The sequence below is a fragment of the Aspergillus nomiae genome (assembly GCF_001204775.2).
Source record: "Aspergillus nomiae NRRL 13137 chromosome Unknown contig00002, whole genome shotgun sequence".
Lineage (NCBI taxonomy): Eukaryota > Fungi > Ascomycota > Eurotiomycetes > Eurotiales > Aspergillaceae > Aspergillus > Aspergillus nomiae.
In genome coordinates, this window is record NW_015378057.1 from 16,622 (window position 1) to 39,001 (window position 22,380).

Below are 22,380 nucleotides of genomic sequence, written 5' to 3' on the forward strand. Positions count from 1 at the left end.
ATTACCAATCATGAGCCAGACCAACACGAATACCGGTTTATATGCCGACGAACAAGCCATCTTCCGAGTTCGGCGAGGTTTAGAATTTCCAGTGCCGGGAGATGGAGAGCTCTTGATCGAGACACAGTTCTCGGGGGCAAACCCGGCTGATGTCAAACATGCCACTCTCCTGGGAATTTACCCGGCCGTGCTGGGCTACGACTTCTGTGGGAAAGTTCTGCAGGCACCGCCTCAGTCTTCCTTTAGCCCTGGTGACACTGTTGCCGGGTATACTCCTACCGGCCTCAATAGGCCAGCACGCTATGGGACCCATCAGAGATACCTAGTCTGCCCAGAAGAAATGGCATTTCATGTGCCGGCAAACCTTCCACCGCAACATGCGGCATGCCTCAGCGTCGTGGCCATGACAGCTGCTGATACACTGTACAACCTTTTCGAGCTTCCTCTACCAGACACTCAAAACACAGAGAAAGCAAGTAGACCATTGTTGATCTGGGGCGCATCAAGCAGTGTCGGTCTCTGTGCAGTGCAGTTCGCCAGGGCAAGCGGGATCCATCCGATCTTCGTCACCGCGTCCCCAAAAAGACACTCACTTCTGCTGGAGCTCGGCGCAACAAAGTGTTTTGACTATAGATCCCCGGACGTCTCTTCGCAGATCAAATTTGCATTAGAAGAAGGACAATGGGATTCCGTCAGCTATGCTTTCGACACGGTTGGGAGTTACGGAGAAACAGGCTCAGCAAAGCTTATGTCGGATTGTGTTTCAGACCAGGCCAATCTTGTCTCTGTTGTAATTCAGCATGACCCTCGGTTCAAGATGCCCTTCGCTACGCCGAACCGTGACGTTACTATCCGGGTTCAGGGGGCTCCTCGGCCCATTACGATTCCAGCTCGACCTTCTGATTATGTGCGTGCATGGCAGGCTCTACAATGGGCGGTTGCAAACTACGGTGCGGAATTCGAATTCCCATCTGTCGATGTGGTTAGTGGGACAGCGGAAACTGCGCTGGAGGAACTGCAGGTGATGGCTGATGGTACACGGGGATTTGGGAAGCTGGCGCTTGAGCATCCACTGCTGTAGGGATATACACGTGAGACTATCCCTCTATGAGATTGACATCTTGGTAGATGCTTCATGGAACCCATCGCAAGCCAATTACTGTTAGTGTGAAAGATGCCCAAGCCACTTTACCATGGTAGTTTAACATCCGCAACGCGTTTTGTATTTCCCAGATATGTCAGTCAGCTAAGGATTACTTGTCCTTGTTACTGTTGTGGTCAAAGGACACTTGACTCATAGTCATAGAATATTTCCAGAATCTGCTGCGTAGCCCAATTCGATTTCTTAATCAGTGGGAAAGCCGATACTACATAAAGTATATCATGATCCAGCACTATTCTTTTTTGAAACTGCCACAAATTCACGCTGGTATGAATTACAAGGACCTCCTATAACTACCACTAGTATTGACAGCTAGAAGCCAGTTACCTACATGGATGGCATTCCAATATTCACAACAGGTGAAAACTGCCAGTCATAGGTAACTCCTCGCAACCGTTGAACCCCTCGGCGGATATTTCAGATACTACAGGTGAACGCAGGCGATCGTGTTGGTCGATACCACGAGCATAATGTCTAAGCCTGGCGTACTCGAGGCACCGAATTGCCATCAAGCGCGCTGGGCTTTCTTTCGTTCTGCAGGAGGAGAAGCTTGGTTTTCTGAGCCTGAGCGGACAGATACACACTGTTCTGATGACTGTTGGCTCAAGAACAAGTTATTCTTGGATATCTTTCTCTTTCGTAGTATCCAGAGAATGATCACCATAGTAGAAAGCGCCACAAAACCCCCGACAACACTCCCCACTACTGCACCCACCAGGATCAGAGAGGGCCCTGAAGAGGGGCCCGCCATGTTTATGACAGTTGATCGAGACGAATGGGTTGTTGCGGCTTTTGTAGGGTTGAAATTTAGACGCATGATCATTTCGTGATCCTTGATCCATGGGATTGATACGGCAGAAACAACGGTTATACCAAGGACTGAGGCATCTGTGTACGTGGAGATGGTGTGTACTGTAGCCGTTGCCCCGAGAGTGAAATTTGTACATTCGAATGCGGAAACGCCTATCTCAGGCCAGGTCCTGGGCAAGCAGTATGACCAGACATCCTCGGTGCAGAATATAGCAAAGAGATCATCAGTTGACGACAGCAAGGACGGAGTTTTGGATATCTCCTGGCGGCCGTAGCAAGTGCTATAGAATCCATCGCATAATCCAAGAGGGTCCTTGGGACAGCAGCCCACCATCCCCGGGTATTCGGCATGCGATGAATGGAATCGGCAAGCGTAGTTATTGTCACATGTGTATGTCCCTATATCAGAAATCATTGTCAGTATACATTATGCGAGAGGCGGATTCTACCTCAACTCTCCTACTCACCTCTATCACCCCAGTAACCGCAGTCGCTTGCAGGTGCAAATCGGGTTTTCTCAAGATGTCCAAAACCATGGCTGACAAGTGCAGTAACGGTGGGAAACGGTGGGGCCAGGTCGATGCCGATAGGTTCCGTCGCTCGAGGCGTGAACAGGGTCATTGCTTGTACTCCAGAGATAAGGACAAATGCGGGATGCCACCGATCCTTATATATGCTGCGCATCTTGTGAGAAAGCACGGTTGACGACGCACTATGAGCCCAGTGTCTGTCGTGTACTGAGCCACTACATCCAGTGGTTATCAAGAATAGGTAATGATGAGACGAAAGTCTTTCTCACGACCAGGACGTGAAGGCCTGTTGAGATTGCCATGTATAATCCAACACGTTGAGGCTTATGAAAGGTGGAATTTGGCTTACTCGGTTGTCACACAACCAACCGATCAGCCCCGCATAGAACCTTTTCCACTATAACTCGGGTGTCTACCATTCCAGTTGGATTTACAACACGGAGAGACATCGGAGTATATTCTACTTGCTGAAGTGATGTGCCGCATCATAGAGCACCTGATACGTTGCCCTTACCTTGGACTGGCACTTGAGGGGCGCACCCACGCGGTGTAGAGGGCTAGAAAAGGGCTATCCCTGTTATTATGCACCAATCTTCCCCTATTATCTCCTTTCTAACCAAATCTGATTTCCAGACAATAACTTGTAGAGCTGCAAGGGTCAGATGGTGTTGGGGACAGCGGTAACTCAATTCAAACAGTTGCAGGCTTTATATAGCGAATGAGAGACTCAAATAAGCAGTCCCTAGGTGAATCCACAGGTGCACACAGGGTTCGCACTCGAATGGAACGTAATCAATAAGCGAGGCTGTTCAGCGAAGTGGTACAAAATATTCAATCCCGAAGTCCGTAAAGCTGACCAATCAAGCATTTACATTACAAGACGTTTCAATATTGCCTAAAGTCTCAATGGACGGGTCCTGGCTCAGTTTAGAGTACCCTGCCCTGCCGTTTTGCATCGGACCACGACATCTAAGTGAAGTGACGAGTTAATAAATTTGAATTGGACATCTATTCTCACTAATACGTACGTTCCCAAGTTTATCAAAATAACCAGTGCGAATAGCCCTAGAATGTGTCCCGTTTGTGAAGTTATGCTTTCACACACCTCTGCAATGTCTTGTTCTAGAGGAATGGGAGGATAATTCACAAGTACTCCTGATTTGACGTGCCGCATAACAGACTACGTAACGGAGGGACATAAATGGTGGTCAACACCCAAATGTAACTTGATCATAACTAACTACACTGCCAAGATGAACTAGAAAATCTCTTTCGTGATATAATGTATGTGCAGACGCGACATTGGCTTTCATGATCATCATGTACCGCATACCCAGAGCATCCTCCACGGAACCATCCCATTGTGCAATCCATCAAGTCAGTAATTAGGTAGCTGTGGCTTGATATTCGCAAAGCCACATAGCAATCGCATTTATATCCGACATGACGGCTGCCATAATAGGTAGATAGGGAACCAGAATCCAACGACCTATGCGACAAGACGCACCCGACTATCAGTTACCACTCTCAGCAAGCGGCACTCCACGAGCAGGAACCTCTATCGTCTGATTGACAGTAAGACGATAGGGTGGCTGAAGATCATTCGCAGCAATTATATACTGCTTCGGTACATTGTACTTGGAGCTTATAGTATCCAGATCCTCTCCCTTCCGTACTGTATGAGACCCTCCGTCCCATAGTTTACCAGGGTCCAGGCTACCATCAGTGACCAGTTTGTACAGCGGGCCACCGGGACATTCGGTATTGTAACCATCTCGGTGACCCTTAATCTCATCACCAGCGCCCGCGCGACGAAGATACGCGATCGAATCTTGCAGCCCAGTAATCTGCGCATCGCTAGGCTCCGTGACACCTTGCTTTCCGAGAAAGGCGAGCACAGCATAATGATCCGAGTTCAGCTGGACATTTCCATTGGCACCGCTGCGATGGCCTTTTCCACGGCCATCAAAGACATAGCCATGTTCACACACGGCAAGATTGTAGGCAATGTCAAAGTAATCTTCAGGCGATTCGTCCATGTGTTCGTTTTGTACAGATCTCATGAAGTCGTCGCACTCTGAGTGCTGCTTTCCACTGAACTGGGCCCCAGATAGTGTACCTTCACACCCTTGGCATCCGTCATTGGTTTATAGGCTTCCTTTGGCGCGCGTGCCTTCCATTCTTCACGGGACACAAAGTTCATCGCCAAGACACCTGGGATCATCATGAGATACGACAGCATAACGAAGAAAGTCACGGGCGAGCGAACTGCCCTGTGAATCTCGATATGGGAAGCCATGTTAGGTGAAAGGGAAGGGGTTGTTGAGAGGACCAGTGATACTAGCGGAGTAGTTTCGAATGGCAATCATCCGAGTATTTATAGCATACCGAGTGTCCATGATGCCCATCATTTCCTCGTATATGCTTCTGCTCGCTCGTTAGATCCTTGGCATCTCATGTTTATACGGGAAGAATGTGTCTGCCAAGTGGACAAGGTGGGCAGACTGTGCCGTGAAAAGTGGATAATCCTCGTATTGTTGTAGATCCCAGAACCCAATCCTCGGATTGACAGGTGAAGGCCCTCTAGCGACTCGTGTTGATCGAAAATCAGTCCAACGAACTCTACCTCATTGCTGATGGTGTTGCAGAACATTCCACTAATCTTCGGTTCATACCGTCATACCTCAAATGGTATAGAGTAACAAATAGGATAGGGTTTGAACTCTGGTCAAAGACAGGAATGCACCAGTTATGGTATATGGTCCCGAGCTAGAAGATCTTGTTGGGCTTCGTAAAAGCTCACTTCTATCCGAGGGACCGTTTTCGGGCGCAATGGCCAGTCATTCCAAACAAGGCAATGTTCTGGAGCACTACCTGTTTCATGTATCTAATCATGTGACCCTTCCTTGACCAGATTCAAGCATAGCCCGATCAGTCCTTGGCCTAGTCCTGTAGGGACTTGGAGGCAAAATGCCGGAGATCTATCTAGCTGGAGAGCAGACAGATTGTGCACATAGATTGCTGCTAAACGAATAGCTACTTACGGCGAACATATGTTGACTTGACCAATTATTTTTCAAGTAGTTCATACCACTCCAGAATATCCTTGATGAGGCTCCACATGAACTTCTCCAACCTAACCGCGCACTTAGCATACACTGTTGTTGCATCATTATACTGCCGACAATTACCAAAGATCAACTGTAGATCCCCGACGAGTTCTTTCGGAGTGGTATAAGAATCATTCTTCAATGTCTCTTCCATGGTCGACAGATCCATTGGTGATGTGATCACATTGTAATAATCCGGAACTTCATCTCTGTTCACCGGATTAAGGAAAGGCCACGCTTGTTTATGGTTTTGGATTTGGTTCAGAAACCGTCGAAGTTCATTAAAATGGGCTCCATGCCGTGGTTCTCGCGCTACTGCATCCATTTCTGGAGACCAGCCAGTTTGCCGAATGCCGGGGATGGATAGTCGATCAGTTGGAGTAACACCAGGGGTCCATTGATGGGGTGGTGGATGGACTATGTGGCTTTTGCTTAAGAGTTGCATTTTGGCTCGGACGGCTGCCTTGTGTTTTAGCAACATACGACCAACTTCAAGATATCGTATTCGGGGAAGCATGGAACATTGCATCAGGGTCCCTCTTTCATAATCTTTGATATACCCCATCCAGATCGACTTGTCGAGGCTGATCTCTTTGGTAAAGCCTTGTTTTTGAAAATAGCCAGTGGCGTAATTATCAGCATAAGGAAGAAAGTGCATCACGGGGGAAGTAGCCTTGACATAGTCCTTGACATGAGCCATAAGATGTCCACCATAGCCTTTTACTTGCTGATTAGATGAGGCCGCGCAAAGCACAATTTCGGCGAACATGAGTTCTCGGGATTCTCGAAATGATATCCCACCAATGACCTCCAGGGGCCTTTTCACAATGGCCAAAGATTGATGGGTGCGGTCATACACAAGGCGGGCAATATAATCCTTCAGAATTTTAAGGAGTTGCTTCTGAAACAGGCATTTGAGTCCTGTGAGAATGATCGTACTCTCTTGGGAACCGTCATTGTTGACCACTTGGAATTCGAGCTCGCCGTTTCGCTCTTCTATAACCGCCGGCTTTACTCCGGCGTGGAGGAGTTAGAAGATTTCCTAACAGTTGGCTGGGTACAGATTGTAGCATACCTTCTCGGGGAAAGCTACCCTAGGGATTGTAGCTGGAGGCTTAAGAGCTGGGGTTGTACCATCAGGGGCATCACACATGTGTTTAATTCTTTTCGCGCCATGAGCCGTACGTGGTTCTTCAAAGGCTGTGCGCTTCGTGGTCGGGAGGAGATCTTGCCCACCGTCATCTGGCGCCGATTGCTATGGTTCATCCATCTACGTTGAATACTGGCGAACTTGGGCTATCAATATATAATGAGTATGCTGATCCCGATCTTTTTCGATACGCAATCATCGGCATCGCGTAAATTGCGGGGGATTTGCGTGAGGTGCCTAGTCGCTTTGTTGTCAGAGTATCGCAAGCCCCTTAAACCATCCTGGGAAGATGTCGAGGCCTACCCCCTCTGATTGGTGTCCAGCCTTAGTTAGTCATGACTTATCTAATCCTTAACCTGGCAAAAAGAATCGCTGGGATGTTGATATGGGTATATAAACCAGTTGGACGGAAGAAACTATTGGAAGCCAGTGTTTGTTACCATGAAAACTGTTTTATATGACTATATCATACAGTAAACAGTGGCTCGCCTTGGGTTTTGTATTGAAAGGGTTCAAAGGTTTCGCCTTTCTTTTACTGCTCTTACCCGAAATATATGTTTTAAACAGGTTCCATACAGTATTGTTCCCGCTAGCGCAATGAAAGCTAGGTGAAAGAATACCGTGAATATATGCGGATACTAGTCTAGTGGTAAGCAGTTGCCCCAAGTTTACGAAGGTCGCAGTAGCAATATTAATATGATAAGCACTTCATTAATATTAAACACCGAGGAAATAATCATTATTAACGATAATTAATAGAATGATCGACTTGTGGTATGGTATATATAACTCTTATAAAAAATATTGCTGATATTTGAATCCGCCAACGGTTATGTACCAGTTCGGGAACAGTCATACAACCATTTCAAACACAAATAAATCGCTTCCTAATATCCGAATCCTCCGATCTTATGTCGCCGGCGCGAGGGATATCTTGGAATTGACTACGACGGTAGAGGATGCTGCTGGTGGATTTGTGGGCAATGCTTACTCTTGTTTTGCTTGGTATTTTGTGTACAGCGGAACTTAACCCTAAACCAAAGAGACAGAGCAAAAGTGGCGCGTTAATAAACACTCCACCACTCATAACATACAGACTTGGTGACTTGGTGATTGTAAATAGGTTTCAGGTTAGTAATATTATGTCTGGCCACTGCAGGAACATAGTCTCGATGAGACGAAATCACAAAGTTCTATTCCTATTCTTCGTTGAGAAACAGCCCCCACACAGAAAAGTGATACATTAGTTTGTTCTCTGCTACTTCTTTCGAACGGTATATCCAGACTGGCCTTGATACCAATCCTATCGAGCTCGACTATAACCTGGAGAAATACACGCGTGGACAAGTCCCAACTGAGTCGACTGGTTTGAGAAGAAACAATATAATATATTTACGCAGAGCACTTGTCAGGGACTGCATCCTTTGCTTGGGCCGACCATTTCTCGTAGGAATCGCTCGCAGCATGATCATCAAGCATCGCCGTCCACGTGCCCTGTAGATCGTGTCGAACAAGCTTCAGCTCGGTCGCACAGGATGGATTGCTCGGTGCTTTGACGGACTGTGCGTAGCCCAAGTCCAAGAGACCACTGCTGGTAGATGCGCTACCAGTAGTCTCGCCCTGCGACCAATGCAGACAGTCCTGGCAATGGAAGATGAACGAGAAACCGGTCGAGTTGGCAGTGGAGGAAATCGGCTTTACGGTCGCGTTGCCACTGTATACGCCAGGCATTGCGTATTCCGAGGTGAAACGTAGGGAGGTCCGCACAGTGTCGCCATCTGGGTACGCAACGAATAAAAGGGCGTCTGTCATGGAGCCGCCTAGGGTGATACCGCACCAGCCATTTGCCGCGGACTCCTCGGTGGCCGCACAGTGCTGTTCTAATTAGCTTGCGCTGTCGCATGTAGAAGATAAAATAAGGCAGACTTACTAGGTATCCGAGGAAATCAGTAGCGTCTGATTTCAGTGCATTGCTAGGCAAAGCTACGCCGAACGTTAGCCCACCAGCCTTGGAGCTCGAGGGCACATTCCATGTATCGAAGGTGATTCCTGTAGCTGGGTCGTTGTAAACAACAGCCTCAGGCGCTTGTGCGTGGCAGCTGGGCAAGACTGGCGGAGTATTGTCAGATATCTCCTCAGGCAGGTGGAAGGGGTTCTAGTATACATGTACCGACGGCCACGAAGGTAGAGAGGATGGCGTTTCTTATTGTCATGTTGGAACAATGGTGTGAGGTGACAGAATGGAAGACTGTAATCAGAGGCGCCCAGATAAACATATTCATAGGAGCTGCAGTTGGAACAATGACGTCTATTTCGACGATGTGCAACATTCCTGACGCGTCGACATTCCAATCATGAGCGAGTTATTAGTTATCATCTTCGTTGCATGGGTACCGCGTGGACGCAAGGGGCCCCTTGTCTACAGGATAGAGTAATGAGCATGGTAATTAAGGAGGTTGGTCGTCGTTTGTTGATTGTCTTGGCAATAGATATACTGAACAACAGACCGTTGACGAAGCGGTTGGCCGATTATTTCAGTCATAGAACGTATAACAAAGTCCACGGATAGAATTTGGACTCGAACAGCCACACCCCTGGTTAATCCGACCAGACTCTCCAAGTAAGATAAAAAATACTAGTGAGAATTGACAGCGATCGTCGTAAGTTGGTCAGCCGGCTCATAAGTTGGATGTCCAAGCATTCCATTCAACGGCCCCCAGAAGACTAAAATATATATTCAACCAACGTTCTCATATAGCCACCATTCGTTGAGAAAATTAGTAGCAATTTACTACTAAGCTGAATATAGGCATTATTAGACATAGGAAAACAGAATCTTTAGTCTACTAGCCCATTGTGTGAATAACAATCTGTACGTGCTCCGCGCTAGATCGGTAGTTGTGGAGATAGAATTTTTTAGATAGGAATAATTGATATTTGTCTTATTCACAATGTCCGGAACCCGGTATACTTATCTTTGTGAGAATGTCGAATACGTAGACTTTGAAATTGTAATCATTGCAGGCACTTGATTGCTACTCTTATGAATTCCACCTGAGTTGATGAGGCCGAGGGCATAGAAAACCGAATATCGACTTCCGAACAGAAACAGAGGGTCTTTTACCTCCCACACCAGCTTTTGCTTATACCTGTTCGCTCGAGGCCAGAGTTTATGATGATATTTTATATATGCTCTGGCTTGGATGCTTTTACGACGTGCCCTGATAGCCACACGGAAAAGCCCCCTGGTCGAGATGCATCAACAAAACAATGCCAACTACTCGGGAGATTTTCACCAACCAGAATGGCGAACCGTACATTTACACAGTGGACGAAGTCTACAAGCCCCTCTCAAATGAGGTTCATGTGGTGGTTAAGCTCTCCGGCATAAACCCGGCCGAACAACCATGTGAGGGTTGCATTCAACAACACTGTTGCAGGATACGACTTTTTTTGGAACTGATATTAAATCAAGAGAAGGCAGAGGATGAATTCAAGCCAGGTGACCGCATCCTTGTATTTGCAGCGCCGGCTTTGAACAAGCCAGGGCAATATGGAGTGCACCACATTTTCATTGCGCCAGCCATTTTATTTACCACGTCCCCCCTTTCTATGCCCATGGAGGATGTCACTTGCTTCATGGTTGGCATGCATTGTTGGCACTGCAGCAATCTAGTTTGCTAATAACGTAGGATGCTGCCCAATCCGTATCACCGCGTGTACAGTACCTGAGTTTCCAACCATAATTAATATGGAAGAGGCCAAAACGATAGGACGTGGCAATAACTCCATGCTGGTGCTGCTCTTAAGATCTTCGGTAACTGTCTCCACATGGTCAGCCCGCACAAGACCTGAGATCCCTAAAGCGAAGCAGGTTAGTTTGAAAGAGGGAAATTTGGCTCAGATGGCACCCTCATCAAGTGGTAATCTTCCTTCAACCATTGAATGATGATATAGGTGGTCTACAAACCGAATTGTATGCATGTTACAAATAGTAATACACTCCACTAGCGGCACGACTTCTCACAAACCCTTCCAAGTTGTATCTAGTCAAGATAGCTAACTGGCCACCTAGTCCGACAGGGGTAACAATATGATCCGTAATTCAGCTGCGTATGAGAATACCCCGTACTCCGTCCAGAGTCTATACCTGACCACGCCGATTCGATCACAGTGGTGAAACTCTCCAGCTGAAGCGAGAAACTTTCTCTAAACCGATGGGTTTCGGTAAAATGAGCTGAGTAGTGGGGTTCGATCGACACTCCTCGGTTATCTAATTCTAGAGGCTAGAAGCGGTCATAAAGAGACTTTTCAATCTAGTGTACTAGTTAACTAGTTAGTTAATCCACTAAATTACATAATTTGGGAATGTTGTTAGTTAGTTGTGAAACTTATTTCTGATTCAGCTGTGTTACTCGATACAGCAAGAAAGAGCTATAGCACTTTGACCTCGAGAGGCAGAGGTGATGATAATGAACCAACAGACCACTCTTCCAAATGAGCCGCTCTTTGCACAGCTTCTACACCTCTCGAAGCACACCCAGCATGTTGTCATCCATGATTCAGCGTCGGGTGTGGAAGCAAATGCGGCACAGCTTCTGGCAAGCATGATGACCATGCGACGGTCGATATACGATTCGTTGCCGAAGACCAAATTCAACGAGAAAGCTCTTGTCGCTGGCAATATGCCGTCATTGTTGGTGATTGCACCAGGAGGCTACGAGTATTTTGTCGCTGCATTTGCTACTCTCAGTCTCGGTGCGGCGGTGGTGCCCACTTGTAAGTATTCTCTGGACATGTATCCTTGTTCCAACGATGAGTGTTTTAACGGCAAGATGAAGCAATGGGCATAATGCCAGAGGAAGCGCACTATCTCCTACAAAGATGCACGTCTACTTGCATTCTAGCAGGTTCCCAATGCATGGACCGTGCCGAGGAGATCAAGATCTATGCGGCATATCAAGGCCTGGAAGTCACTGTGGTCCCTATCACGACGGAGCAAACCCCGGGCGTCGTCCCTGTCATCGATGAAGCATTGACCATTCCGCCGGATCATCCCAGTATGATCCTCTTCACGTCAGGCTCAACTGGTCCGCCGAAGGGAGCAGTCCACTCCCGGCGTCTTTTTCACTCCTCGCCCAAGAATCCTTCAGGGGAGGTCTTTCTCAGTCACCGTCCGATTCACTGGGTTGCCGGCGCAATGCCTCCACTCAAGCAACTGCTGAACGGCTCTCGGGTCGAAACCCTCCAGCAAGTGGCAATGGACGACCTCGCCCAAGCCCTGTGGGAGCGTCTGCGCAAAGGCGACGTGACCATCGTCTCCTGCACCCCGCCAGTGTGGTCGCGCATGGCTAAGTACTTCCAAGAACATCTCCGCCAGCTCCCCAAAGACGAACTCAGTCAATACACCCGTGGGATCCAGAACTTGCGTGTTGCACGGGTCAGCGGCTCTGCTACAGCACCTTCAGTTCTGCGCTTCTGGCGAGAGATGCTCGGTTGGCCGCTGAAAAATTGCTATGCGAGCACAGAACACGCTTCTCCAATTATGGAGACGGACAATTTGTCCGACATTGATCTCGAGGCAAGTTTTATTGTTTTCTTCTTCATCTATTCTTCTTGTTTCAAAGCTCACTCTCATATTCTGGTCTCCTGCTCATGGTTTTATTTCAGCGTTGCATCGGCAAGCCACGCCCCGGTGTCATGGTAAAACTCTCTGAAGGTGATTCCGGAGAGATTCTTGTAAAGAGCCCATTTCTGTTCTCAGGGTATCTCGACGACGAGGAGGCAACCCGCGCCGCATTTGACAACGAAGGATTCCATAAGACAGGTGACTTCGCACATCGCGTTGGTGACGATTACGTCCTCGATGGTCGAGCTTCTACAGATTGTAAGCTACCAGCCACTAGTCAATTGGAATGAGCCTGAACTAATTAATTCAACAGTCGCCCGTTACTACGGCTACAAAGTCCCCATCCAACTAGTTGAAATCCACATCAACGAGCTCCCCTACATACACGAGGTTGTATTCTCCCCGTGCCCGACCCCCGAACTGCCGGCCGAGTAGCGGCGCTGGTCCGCTTCGTCGATGACAGCCCAGAAGCAGCAGGCAAGAAGAACCTGAACGCTATTCGGGCCGATCTCTCAGACAAGCTGGCAGCGTATCAGCTTCCCACGGTGCTACGCATTCTGCAAACCGGCGAGGAAATTCCAAAGGCAGCAGTCAGCGGTAAGTTTCTTCGGAAGCAAGCGGTTGGCCAATTCTTTCCTACTTCCCAGGACTTTGAATTGCTGTCGAACGTTGAGGTTTGGGACGAGAATACTGCACAGACGGGGTCACGCAAGGCGTGGGATTGGGCTGGTTTAAGTAATAGTACCTCATAAGAAATGATATAGAAGGACACACATACACACCCATTTAAATCTATTTATATCTCTACATTAATAGGAAGGCGGCCTTTCCCGATTTCTATACCCGATTCGTAGTCCGTCGCTGTCCGCGCACACCCAGCTTCCGCAAAGGCTCGACGCTCTCATCGATGGTCCTTTTTAGAAATGGAATGAGATCCGTGCCGCCGGTGCCTAGAAACCTTCGATCCGCAGCCTTGGCTCTAGACGCAGGCTGTACTGCCCCCGAGTTATGACTACCATCCACACTCCCTCTTCGTGCTTCTTTAATGATATAGTCAGAGACTATGCGGAGGTGCTTCGCGCGTAACCTATTAAGCATCTGCAGACAGGACTCATAACCAGCCACAAGATCCGGATGTGACCCTCGGCAGGCGTGGACATATTCTCGGACCCTCGCCACTCGGGCTATATCTGCGAGAAACCTTCTATGCGGACCAGGCATGTATCCGCGCATTTCGTCGTGGAAGCTCTGTTGCGTTGTTCCGCCAGCCGCAGGTGAAGCAGGGTGTTCCACCCCCAAAACGATATCGAAAAACTGAATTAGAGAACTTTGGGCATTGCTTCCTCCACGGTAGGATTGCAGCTTCAGTGATCCCATTTTGGTGTTTGCGTTTGTTGTCCCAAGATCAAAGTAAATGCCATCGGGGAGACCGTACTGTTCCAAGCTCTTGGTACCGGCGAGAAAGGGCCGTAAACGATGATAGAAGACGGCCGGCTGACACCGTTCATACATCCGATCGAGAAGGTCTCCCAACTCTTGTAGACTATCGCGCAATGCGGACAGACACGTCATGACTGTTTGGGTGTCTTCGACATGGGTCCCGGCAATTGCGCGCACCATCACTGGGATCATTGGTGCTCCTCGCGCCTCAATCGCCACGGAGATGAGATAGAACCACTCCTCATCGGGGTCTCCAGTAAACGTGGCTGTGGCAAGGAGGTCTTCCGGGTTATGGGTTGGTTCATCGGGTCGGATTAGTCGGTAGTTCCACAGACAGAGGCCTGCGAATGTTGCTATGGGCGGTACTTCGAGGCGGTCACAGATGGCCAGGAGTGGGATGGAGATACATGGGGGGATGATCTTCGAACACCTGGTCAGTCCAGAGATACTATGTTATGGAGGAGTTGGCACCATTTACCGTCCGTGGCTGGCTTCCTCCCCAAATATACCCATGTAGCATAAACACAAGACAGACATACGCGCGCCTCCATTCTCGAGGCTCGCCAACCATGATACTGTTAATATGGGCAGCTGTTCGATGTGGGCGCGTAGTTCTTGCTTCTCATGCAACACTGGTAGGCATGCAACCAGCTTCTCCCATGGTGAATAGTAAGGATGAGGAAGCCGTTCCAGGCAAGCTTCGGCGGGCAGAAACCCTAACCCCGGGCTGATGCCGTAGTCTGACAAATTGGGAATGCTATTACACTCCATGGTTCGCATGGGAGCTGCGAGCATTGTATGATAGTAGTCACAAATTGGGCTTGTCCATCTTTATTATGTGATATTTGGCCATGATAAACTGTCTGGCTTGGCCCGGGGAGCTGAAAATCCGAAGATTCAATGTGAACTCATCAAACGCTATCGGATAGCCGATGGATTAGACCGACCATCCTTTGCCGTAACTCTGGAGCACTTCTATCCACAATATGGACGCTGCCCCAGCAGTTTCTTACCTGTCGGCTCCAGGTAAGGGGTACACTCCGGTTTACCTCACTCGGAAAAGAGCGGTTCAAAATCGTATTCACACAAGGCACACCGCTTCGATCGTGACGAGTAGTGGAGCTATCATATCCACTCATGACGATGCCGATAGGACAATCTGGTATCCGAAGCTGCGTGCAGCAGCGGCTGAATGGTGGCACTTATACTCCCAGCCGGCGTTCTTGGCGTGGTTCCTGCTCGACTAGAGGCAACCCTTGTGGTCCCAGATATCCACTATCGGCAGATCGTTCCTACTTCCAGGAAGGTAATAATGATGATCTATTCAAATATTACTCATTATTTCCACTCGTAGTACTCCGTACTGCCAGTACATTGTCTCTGTATTTTTTGTTTTACTTTATGGATTGTCACCCTAGAGATAAATCTTATCTCCAGGTTTACCCACAGTGTTATGTAAATATTCTATATAATTCAGCTCCGTCCAGAGATGGACACCTTCTTTCACCACTTTCTCAATCTGCCTTTGTCTGTGTGCTCGACCAGATAACTTGGATCTACAATGCCATCAGCAACCAACGACAGCCATCCCTCCCACAATGAAACCAAATCGCACAAATTCGCTGTACTAGAGTACAACGACGAAGAGCATGCCGAAAACCTGGAGGACCTTCAGATTGGTGAACATGGCTACAAGTACCGCATTCTGGACGGTCGAGTCGTGCCTCCATTTATTGGGCCCAAGCGCTACGAGATGACTCGCCGGTTCAAAACAGAGTCAACAGATATCTGCTTCGTGTCGTGGCCACGATCCGGCTCCACATGGCTGTCGTATATCCTGGTTCTTCTGACCGGTAGCGACGGCGACAAGGACAAACTGCGAGACTCCTTCCACTGGCTAGAAAGTGGATGGTTGTATCAGCGGACCGAAGAGGAAGTGCAGAACGCGCCTCGGCCGCGGATTTTTGCCTCGCATATGCCATACGACATGGCGCTGGGGGGAGTTCCCGAGCAAAATCCTTGCAAATACATTTACATTGCGCGCAATCCCAAGGACACGTGCGTGTCTTGTTTCCACTTCGACCGCCAAAAAAGCTGGAGTGGGTATTATTCCGGCGAGTGGGACCACTGGCTGGAAATGTTTATGAACGGCCAGTGTCACCGTGGCGACTGGTTCGACCATGTTCTGAGCTGGTGGGAACATCGCCATGCCGACAATATCTTGTTTCTCACATATGAGGACTTGAAGAGGGACCCAGAGGCGGAAGTGTGCAAGATTGCGGCGTTTTTGGGTGTTGAGATGACGCCGGACAGGCTGGATGGTATTAAGGGGAAAATCAGTTTCTCGGCCATGAAGGCCAGTGGGTTCACTGATTTGGGTGAAATTAAGGAGTTGAGCCACGGCGAGCATTTCCGTCGAGGCAAAAGTGGTTCGTGGAAGGACCAGTTTACGGTGGCGCAAAGTGAAGCCTTTGATTTGCTGTACAAGAACAAAATGGGCTCGTCTGGACTGAGCTTCTGATTCCTTGTTTCATAGTCTATCATTGCATTGTCGGTCAATATAGCTATCGGATCCATACCAAATCCCCAGTGACTTGGAGGTGCACCGTAGTGTGACAGGAATTAACAACAACAGCCTGGAGGAGTTAGCCCGGCACCTTTCACCACCCTCTATGCTTTACTATTTGCTTGTAACATGAATGCACAGGGTACTCATTGTCTTGTTGTTCTTCTGATCGAGTCAAGTCTGGTGTCGATCCTCGCGAGTTTAACTTGTCGTAATCTCGGGGAGTTCCCGATTCCGGCGCGGTTCGTCTCGATTCTCGAGATTCGAAAACCAAGTCACTGCGCTAAATACCGCCAATCTGGAAGGTCCCCACAGGGTGGGGCTTCAGCTGAGGAGGATATGAATTGAGTACTACTAATAGGAAGTAGATCTCGTGTAGCTGGACTATTTAGAAGCTATGCTATAGCGTATTTCGGTAAAGGGGCTGTACATGCAAGCAATGCTGTAAACATTCGTCTCAATTTCTTAGGTAATCCCAACATCAGCTAGTTAACTATAACAATAGTGTTAGCTAGCGAAGGTTGCCTCCTTAACTAGCCGACCGGAGACTACGGTGGAAATAATTCGCTAAGCTACAGATCCTGCGTGCCAAAGTGATGTGGGGCCTCAAACAAGTCTGGACCTCGATTGATATAAACATCGTCAACTATGTGAAAAGCATCTTCTCTCTATCCACTCCTGCTCCCCGACACCATCCAGCATTGGAAGTCCACCGGCGATTCCCCAATGACCCCTTTTTCACGAGACTGCTGTCCACAGCAGCCCGCTACCCCGATCGGGTCGTGGTCAATGATCCAGCGCGTCACGTACAAGCCGACTACACACAGTTGCTCCAGGATGTATCGGTCCTGCGGCAAACACTTTGTGAGACCCTACCAGAATGTATCGTGGATAGGAGTAAAGGAGTCGTTCGAGGCCAATCGGTGCAGATATGTATCTTGACGCCAGTGAGTTATGAATGTATTCTTGCATTGCTTGCAATAGCGGCGATTGGGGCTGCTGCGGTTGTTCTGCGTAAGATAGGTTCATTTCATTGACTTTATATGACGGAATTGGCTGACATGGTCAATAGCAACGGGTTTAATTCCAGAGGAGGCACTGTATCTTTACAACAAGTGCGATGCAGCGTGCTTGCTGGTAGCACCCGAGATGGAAGATCTGGCCGCGAGCATTAGGAAGTATGCCAGCCAGACAAAAAGTGTTAACGATACGGACGCGGCGTTCATGAAGCAAGTTGCAATTCAAGTCCAACAGAGCGTCCCAACCACACACGACGCCAAGTATTCGATTGCGAGAACCTTCAGCTTTCCGTCGTGCCAACCCGCCCTGGTCCTCTTCACCTCGGGCAGCACTGGCCCCCCGAAAGCCGTCGTCCACACCCGAAAATTGCTCTACGGGTTAGCTGAATCCTGCGACGCCCTGGATACCGACGTCATCCTGATCCACCGTCCCGTATTCTGGGTGGCAGGTTCACGTCCGCTCCTGTCGATGCTGCCGAATGGCGTGCGCCTGGAGATTTTCGCTCCCGGATCACAGCCAGACCTCTTGTGGAATCGGCTGCGCGAGGGCGATATCACCATCCTCGCGTGTCAGCCGATTGTGTGGCAGGGGATGATGAAGGTCTTTGAGGACAAAATTAGACTGCTTCCTCCTGAGGTAGTACACGAGTATATGAGGGCAGCTGAGGGGCTACGGATTGCTCAATGCACCGGTGGGATGCCAAGCGTAGCCGTGAAGCAGTTTTGGCAGGATCTCCGCAATGACCATGGCTTGGACATGGTCTATAATACTACCGAGACTGGGTTACCGCCATTGCAAACATCCGGTGGGAGTCCAGCAGACGTGAGTATCCATTTCCATCCATCCAACCCAGACCGGGAGATTGACGCCAGGCAGAAACGAGTAATCGGACAGCCAGTTCCAGGAGTGACCGTGAAACTGTCGCAGGGAACGCATGGCGAATTGCTGGTGAAGAGCCCATACGTTTTTTCCCAGTAAGTGGCCTCCCCCAAGTCTTGTGACCTTACGCTTGCTCATGCCACGCAATAGCTACATTGGCGATACCGATTCGACCATGGCCATGTTTGACGACGAAGGCTTCTTCAAAACTGGAGACCTCGCGTACCTTGACAGCCAGGACTACGTGATTGAGGGTCGGGCAAAAAGTGACGGTAAGCCGAATCCAAGACTTGAATTTTATTTTTTTTCTGTTATTCTAATCTAATATAGTCATCCGATTTTTCGGCTACAAAGTCCTAACCTCCGAAGTGGAGGAGCGACTCAGCGAGCTCGCATACATCTCGGAGGCATATGTCCTCCCAGTCATTGGCCCAGATACATTCTGTCGCGTTGCAGCGATTGTTCGTCTGCGATGGGACAATCTGCCGGTCCAAGATGGGAACAAGAACGCTCTTTCGCTAAGGGCTTTACGTGAGGATCTCTCATGTTCCTTGTCGTTGTACAAACAGCCAAGCTTGCTACGGATTCTCAATGACGATGAGAGTGTACCAACGACGCGGACTGTCAAGTTTTGTCCTGCCGAAGCTGCTAAGCAGTACTTTCCTTCTGGTATTGATTGGGATGAGAGGGTACAGGTTTGGGATGTGAGTGGGTTGCAGGAAGCGACGCCGGAAAAGGCGTGGGATTTGGCTGGGATGCGGGGTTGATGAGGACATATTAGGTAGACCATCTCTAGTTTTTGGTCTTCATGGCCTGGGACTGTGTCATAGTAGAAGTAGTTAATAGTGCTTAAGCGTGTATAATTGACGTTATACCCTCTTCAAGGCAGGAGATTGGTATCTAAGTCCAGGCCGGAACAGGCCTCAATGTACAGCATTTCATCATTTGTTTTAACCAGATTGTACATTCATTTATCTAACATCAGTCGTAACTGCCAAGCCTCTCTCGTTCCCTGCTGAAGCTGCTCACTCTCACCTTTATATCCATTCTTCAGATGGCACACAGAAGGTAAGGAGGCGACAAACACCGTAGGGAACGAAAATACACGATAATCCACTCATGAGCCTAAAGACTAATCCATATTTGAAATCTGACATATTCCGGCATGATTGAATTTCCAGACACGACGACCACTGAAGAGCAGTTCTGTTGGCATATCAGGAACCTTCATGCGACTGTTCCTCACTCTGCGATCATCTCTTCCCAGCTGACGCCATAGTGGCCATTCGGTCAAAGCTAGCATCGAGTATCTCCACAACATTCCCCCATGGATCAGCGGCATACAGACAGACCACGTCTCTCACCGGGTGTACAGTGGACCCAATCCTCTTCCCTCCTGCTTGAACCATCTTAGCAGCGAGAGAGTCCGGGTCTGAGTCAGTCACACAAACATGGAAGAAGCCCCCTCTGTGATATTCGAATGCCGTTTCCGGTACATATGCTTTGGGATCGCAGAACTCGAAGATCTCAAAACCGACGCCATTCCCAGTGGTCATGTAGGCCATCTTGACTTCGTTTAGTGACGCGGGGTAAATGCTGAAGATGGGATCGTCCGGCCGTTCGCTGCGCGCGATGTGGTGAATTTGATTGCCGACTAACTGAAAACCGAATACCTCAGTGTACCACTCTGATGCTGCCTTGCAGTCAAGAACTGAGATGGCCACATGGTTGAAGACGCGATTGTGAGTCTAAAAGCCTGTGATGAGAAGCTTACCCTGAGTGGGCTACACTGGATCACTCACAGGTTGCGACATGCTGAAGCAAGGTGTGATGGGGAATTTTTCGAGGAAAGATGAAACACGAACATACTTATATGTACCTGCCCTTCTATCAAATTCAACGTGCATACGGTAGTCTCCTGTTCCAAACGCTTCAGACTACACACAGACACGAAAACCGCAAGGTCAGCAGGAATGCCACCTACCATTCGCAAGTAGGTCTAGCATACAACTCACCTCACTAAGCAGCGGAAGAGTCTCCGTGCAGCGCTAAACCCCACGGCTAAGAACTTCGTTTTCCTTTAGTGCCCTGTGGGGGTTGTTTTATCCGTGGTTAGGTTTATGGTGTAGGGCGGTTATTCTGCTTTACCCGCCCGGCATACTCCACTACTCCCATCGAGATCGTATGTATCGGTGGACAGCCCTAATGAAACAATAGACTGGCAGATGGATCGTTACAATATGGGCAGAATAGTGTCCTTAATAAGGGATGCTAGATATCGATTCCTTGCGTCCTTGCTTGGGATTTCACCCTTTCATATCTTTTCCAGTCACCCGTAACAGCGATCGAATATATACTGGAATTGAGAATCCATTGAGTACCTCATGTGTAAATTAATTCGGCTTAGAAGTCTGGGACAAGAAAGAAGAGAGTAATACAGTAACGTTATCTGTAGATATCACGAATTAGACCGTCGGTCACATAGTTATGTAAGTGCGGGCGGTTCAGTACGATCTTTGTCCTTACTCGAGCTACCGATGAGCTTCGTGGCAGGGCGGGCTCAGCTTCTAAGCTTAGGACAATGCACTTGCTTCAAAGCCATGCTAACTAGCCCCTCCGAAGCCAGGGTCCGTGAGCATAGTCAGCATGCCCTCGAACAAGTTGTGATTTCGTGCAAGGTTTCGGATATAGTGATTTACCGTATCTCTTCTGACCAGACGCAACTGCTGAGAACGTGGGGACATGGCTGATCTGTGACCTCATTGGATCAGCGGAGTATGCGACTATATTCGCTGAAGGAGTGACAAGTATGTAATGAGCGTAGCCTTTGCAGATCCAGAAAACAGCGAGCTTCCTAGGACGGCAGTGACGGAATGGTTGCACCCAATTCAGGAAATAGCAACAGTGAGCCAGCTTAGGTCAATCTAACCGTTCATAGGGAGACACACCAGAGTACAGTTGAAAGCATGCCGGCAACTGACGAGGACGAGCGAACACGCCGTCATAAAAGACGAAGAGTATCCAAGGCTTGTGATCGATGCCGCCACGGCAAGCTCAAGTGTAATGGAGCCCTGCCCCAATGCGATACATGCATCAGGGCCGATAAGCCGTGCTCATACGGGACGGCGATTCGACGACGGGGCCTTCGAACGGGCTATGTTCGTGCTCTAGAATGTCTGATGGGGTTAATCTTTCAGTCAGTCGAAGGAAGCGAGACTACTGTCGAGAAGCTCATTGCAAACACCTAGGCGAGGCGCTTCTGGATCCAAGAGGACATACAGGATGGTCTCAATGGTGGGGAGACACCATAGGAGAGTTGGAAATCGAGCAAAATTCCCCACGCGATAGACGGTCTACTATCGGCCCATGACAATATGGATGATGACGACCTGACAACGCCACCATTGAATCTATCTACACAGGGGAAAGATATCAACCTTACTTGGAGCTCCCTTGATATTCCTCCTCCAACACCTCAGAGCCAATTTAACACCACATTTGGAGTTACTTGCCTGCAATGTTCGAGACAGGCTCGAAGGGAAACAAGCGGCAATGACAGTCCTGCTACCCAGCAGAATCAGGAGGGATCCATACTTTCCGATCAGGCATCGCAAGATGTATTACCCCAGCTTCCACGAAATCCAATACAGCTGCTGAGCCGATACTTCTCATTGGTACACAGCTGGCTACCGATAGTTGAGCGCCATACGGTATACAGAAGCCTTTTCGTTTATTATAAAACCTCACCTATTCCTTCAGTACGGAAACGGAATACTGGGGAGACTGCACTGCTATGGGCTATATTGACCTATGCAAGTATGATACGGGACCACTCGATAAACCAAGACACCCTTTTCCCCAGATACACATCATATCCAAATCAACTGTACATAGCTGCTAGGAAGGCCATACCACTGGAAAAGGAAGATAACTATTCGCTAGGGCATGTACAAGCCCTTCTTATTCTTGGATTAGTGCACTATTCCTGCTGCGAATGGAATATCGCCCGCGTCATTATTGGACAGGCCATCTTGCTGGCCAGGCGCATTGAACTCGATCAGCCCGACAAGTGCCAAACCGACTA

General features: G+C 48.8%; 10 protein-coding genes across 10 annotated transcripts; 4 read left to right on the forward strand and 6 right to left on the reverse strand.

The window, feature by feature from the left end:
* Positions 1-10: 10 nt before the first annotated feature.
* ANOM_000006 (zinc-binding alcohol dehydrogenase family protein) lies at positions 11-1,081 on the forward strand (the record flags this gene model as incomplete). Its single annotated transcript, XM_015545264.1, has 1 exon — positions 11-1,081. One exon carries the CDS (start codon positions 11-13, stop codon positions 1,079-1,081), a length of 1,071 nt encoding a protein of 356 aa, XP_015412509.1.
* Positions 1,082-1,670: 589 nt separating this feature from the next.
* On the reverse strand, positions 1,671-2,656 carry ANOM_000007 (uncharacterized protein; the record flags this gene model as incomplete). The annotated part of the gene is made up of 2 exons (XM_015545265.1): positions 1,671-2,371; positions 2,440-2,656. 2 exons carry the CDS (start codon positions 2,654-2,656, stop codon positions 1,671-1,673), a joined length of 918 nt encoding a protein of 305 aa, XP_015412508.1.
* Positions 2,657-4,016: 1,360 nt separating this feature from the next.
* On the reverse strand, positions 4,017-4,801 carry ANOM_000008 (uncharacterized protein; the record flags this gene model as incomplete). Its single annotated transcript, XM_015545266.1, has 2 exons — positions 4,017-4,586; positions 4,622-4,801. The coding sequence occupies 2 exons, from the start codon at positions 4,799-4,801 to the stop codon at positions 4,017-4,019; spliced, it is 750 nt and encodes a 249-aa protein (XP_015412502.1).
* Positions 4,802-5,571: 770 nt separating this feature from the next.
* ANOM_000009 (bromodomain-containing protein) lies at positions 5,572-6,765 on the reverse strand (the record flags this gene model as incomplete). The annotated part of the gene is made up of 2 exons (XM_015545267.1): positions 5,572-6,621; positions 6,688-6,765. 2 exons carry the CDS (start codon positions 6,763-6,765, stop codon positions 5,572-5,574), a joined length of 1,128 nt encoding a protein of 375 aa, XP_015412505.1.
* Positions 6,766-8,154: 1,389 nt separating this feature from the next.
* Positions 8,155-8,975, reverse strand: ANOM_000010 (uncharacterized protein; the record flags this gene model as incomplete). The annotated part of the gene is made up of 3 exons (XM_015545268.1): positions 8,155-8,637; positions 8,693-8,871; positions 8,933-8,975. 3 exons carry the CDS (start codon positions 8,973-8,975, stop codon positions 8,155-8,157), a joined length of 705 nt encoding a protein of 234 aa, XP_015412438.1.
* Positions 8,976-11,234: 2,259 nt separating this feature from the next.
* Positions 11,235-13,143, forward strand: ANOM_000011 (uncharacterized protein; the record flags this gene model as incomplete). The annotated part of the gene is made up of 5 exons (XM_015545269.1): positions 11,235-11,541; positions 11,604-12,355; positions 12,433-12,649; positions 12,705-12,795; positions 12,855-13,143. 5 exons carry the CDS (start codon positions 11,235-11,237, stop codon positions 13,141-13,143), a joined length of 1,656 nt encoding a protein of 551 aa, XP_015412439.1.
* Positions 13,144-13,228: 85 nt separating this feature from the next.
* On the reverse strand, positions 13,229-14,626 carry ANOM_000012 (indoleamine 2,3-dioxygenase; the record flags this gene model as incomplete). The annotated part of the gene is made up of 2 exons (XM_015545270.1): positions 13,229-14,261; positions 14,310-14,626. 2 exons carry the CDS (start codon positions 14,624-14,626, stop codon positions 13,229-13,231), a joined length of 1,350 nt encoding a protein of 449 aa, XP_015412440.1.
* A 766-nt stretch (positions 14,627-15,392) lies between these two features.
* Positions 15,393-16,352, forward strand: ANOM_000013 (sulfotransferase domain-containing protein; the record flags this gene model as incomplete). Its single annotated transcript, XM_015545271.1, has 1 exon — positions 15,393-16,352. The coding sequence occupies one exon, from the start codon at positions 15,393-15,395 to the stop codon at positions 16,350-16,352; it is 960 nt and encodes a 319-aa protein (XP_015412441.1).
* Positions 16,353-16,993: 641 nt separating this feature from the next.
* On the forward strand, positions 16,994-19,063 carry ANOM_000014 (uncharacterized protein; the record flags this gene model as incomplete). Its single annotated transcript, XM_015545272.1, has 4 exons — positions 16,994-17,411; positions 17,470-18,391; positions 18,447-18,568; positions 18,627-19,063. The coding sequence occupies 4 exons, from the start codon at positions 16,994-16,996 to the stop codon at positions 19,061-19,063; spliced, it is 1,899 nt and encodes a 632-aa protein (XP_015412442.1).
* Positions 19,064-19,549: 486 nt separating this feature from the next.
* ANOM_000015 (uncharacterized protein) lies at positions 19,550-20,110 on the reverse strand (the record flags this gene model as incomplete). Its single annotated transcript, XM_015545273.1, has 2 exons — positions 19,550-20,044; positions 20,099-20,110. The coding sequence occupies 2 exons, from the start codon at positions 20,108-20,110 to the stop codon at positions 19,550-19,552; spliced, it is 507 nt and encodes a 168-aa protein (XP_015412443.1).
* Between the last annotated feature and the right edge of the window lie 2,270 nt (positions 20,111-22,380).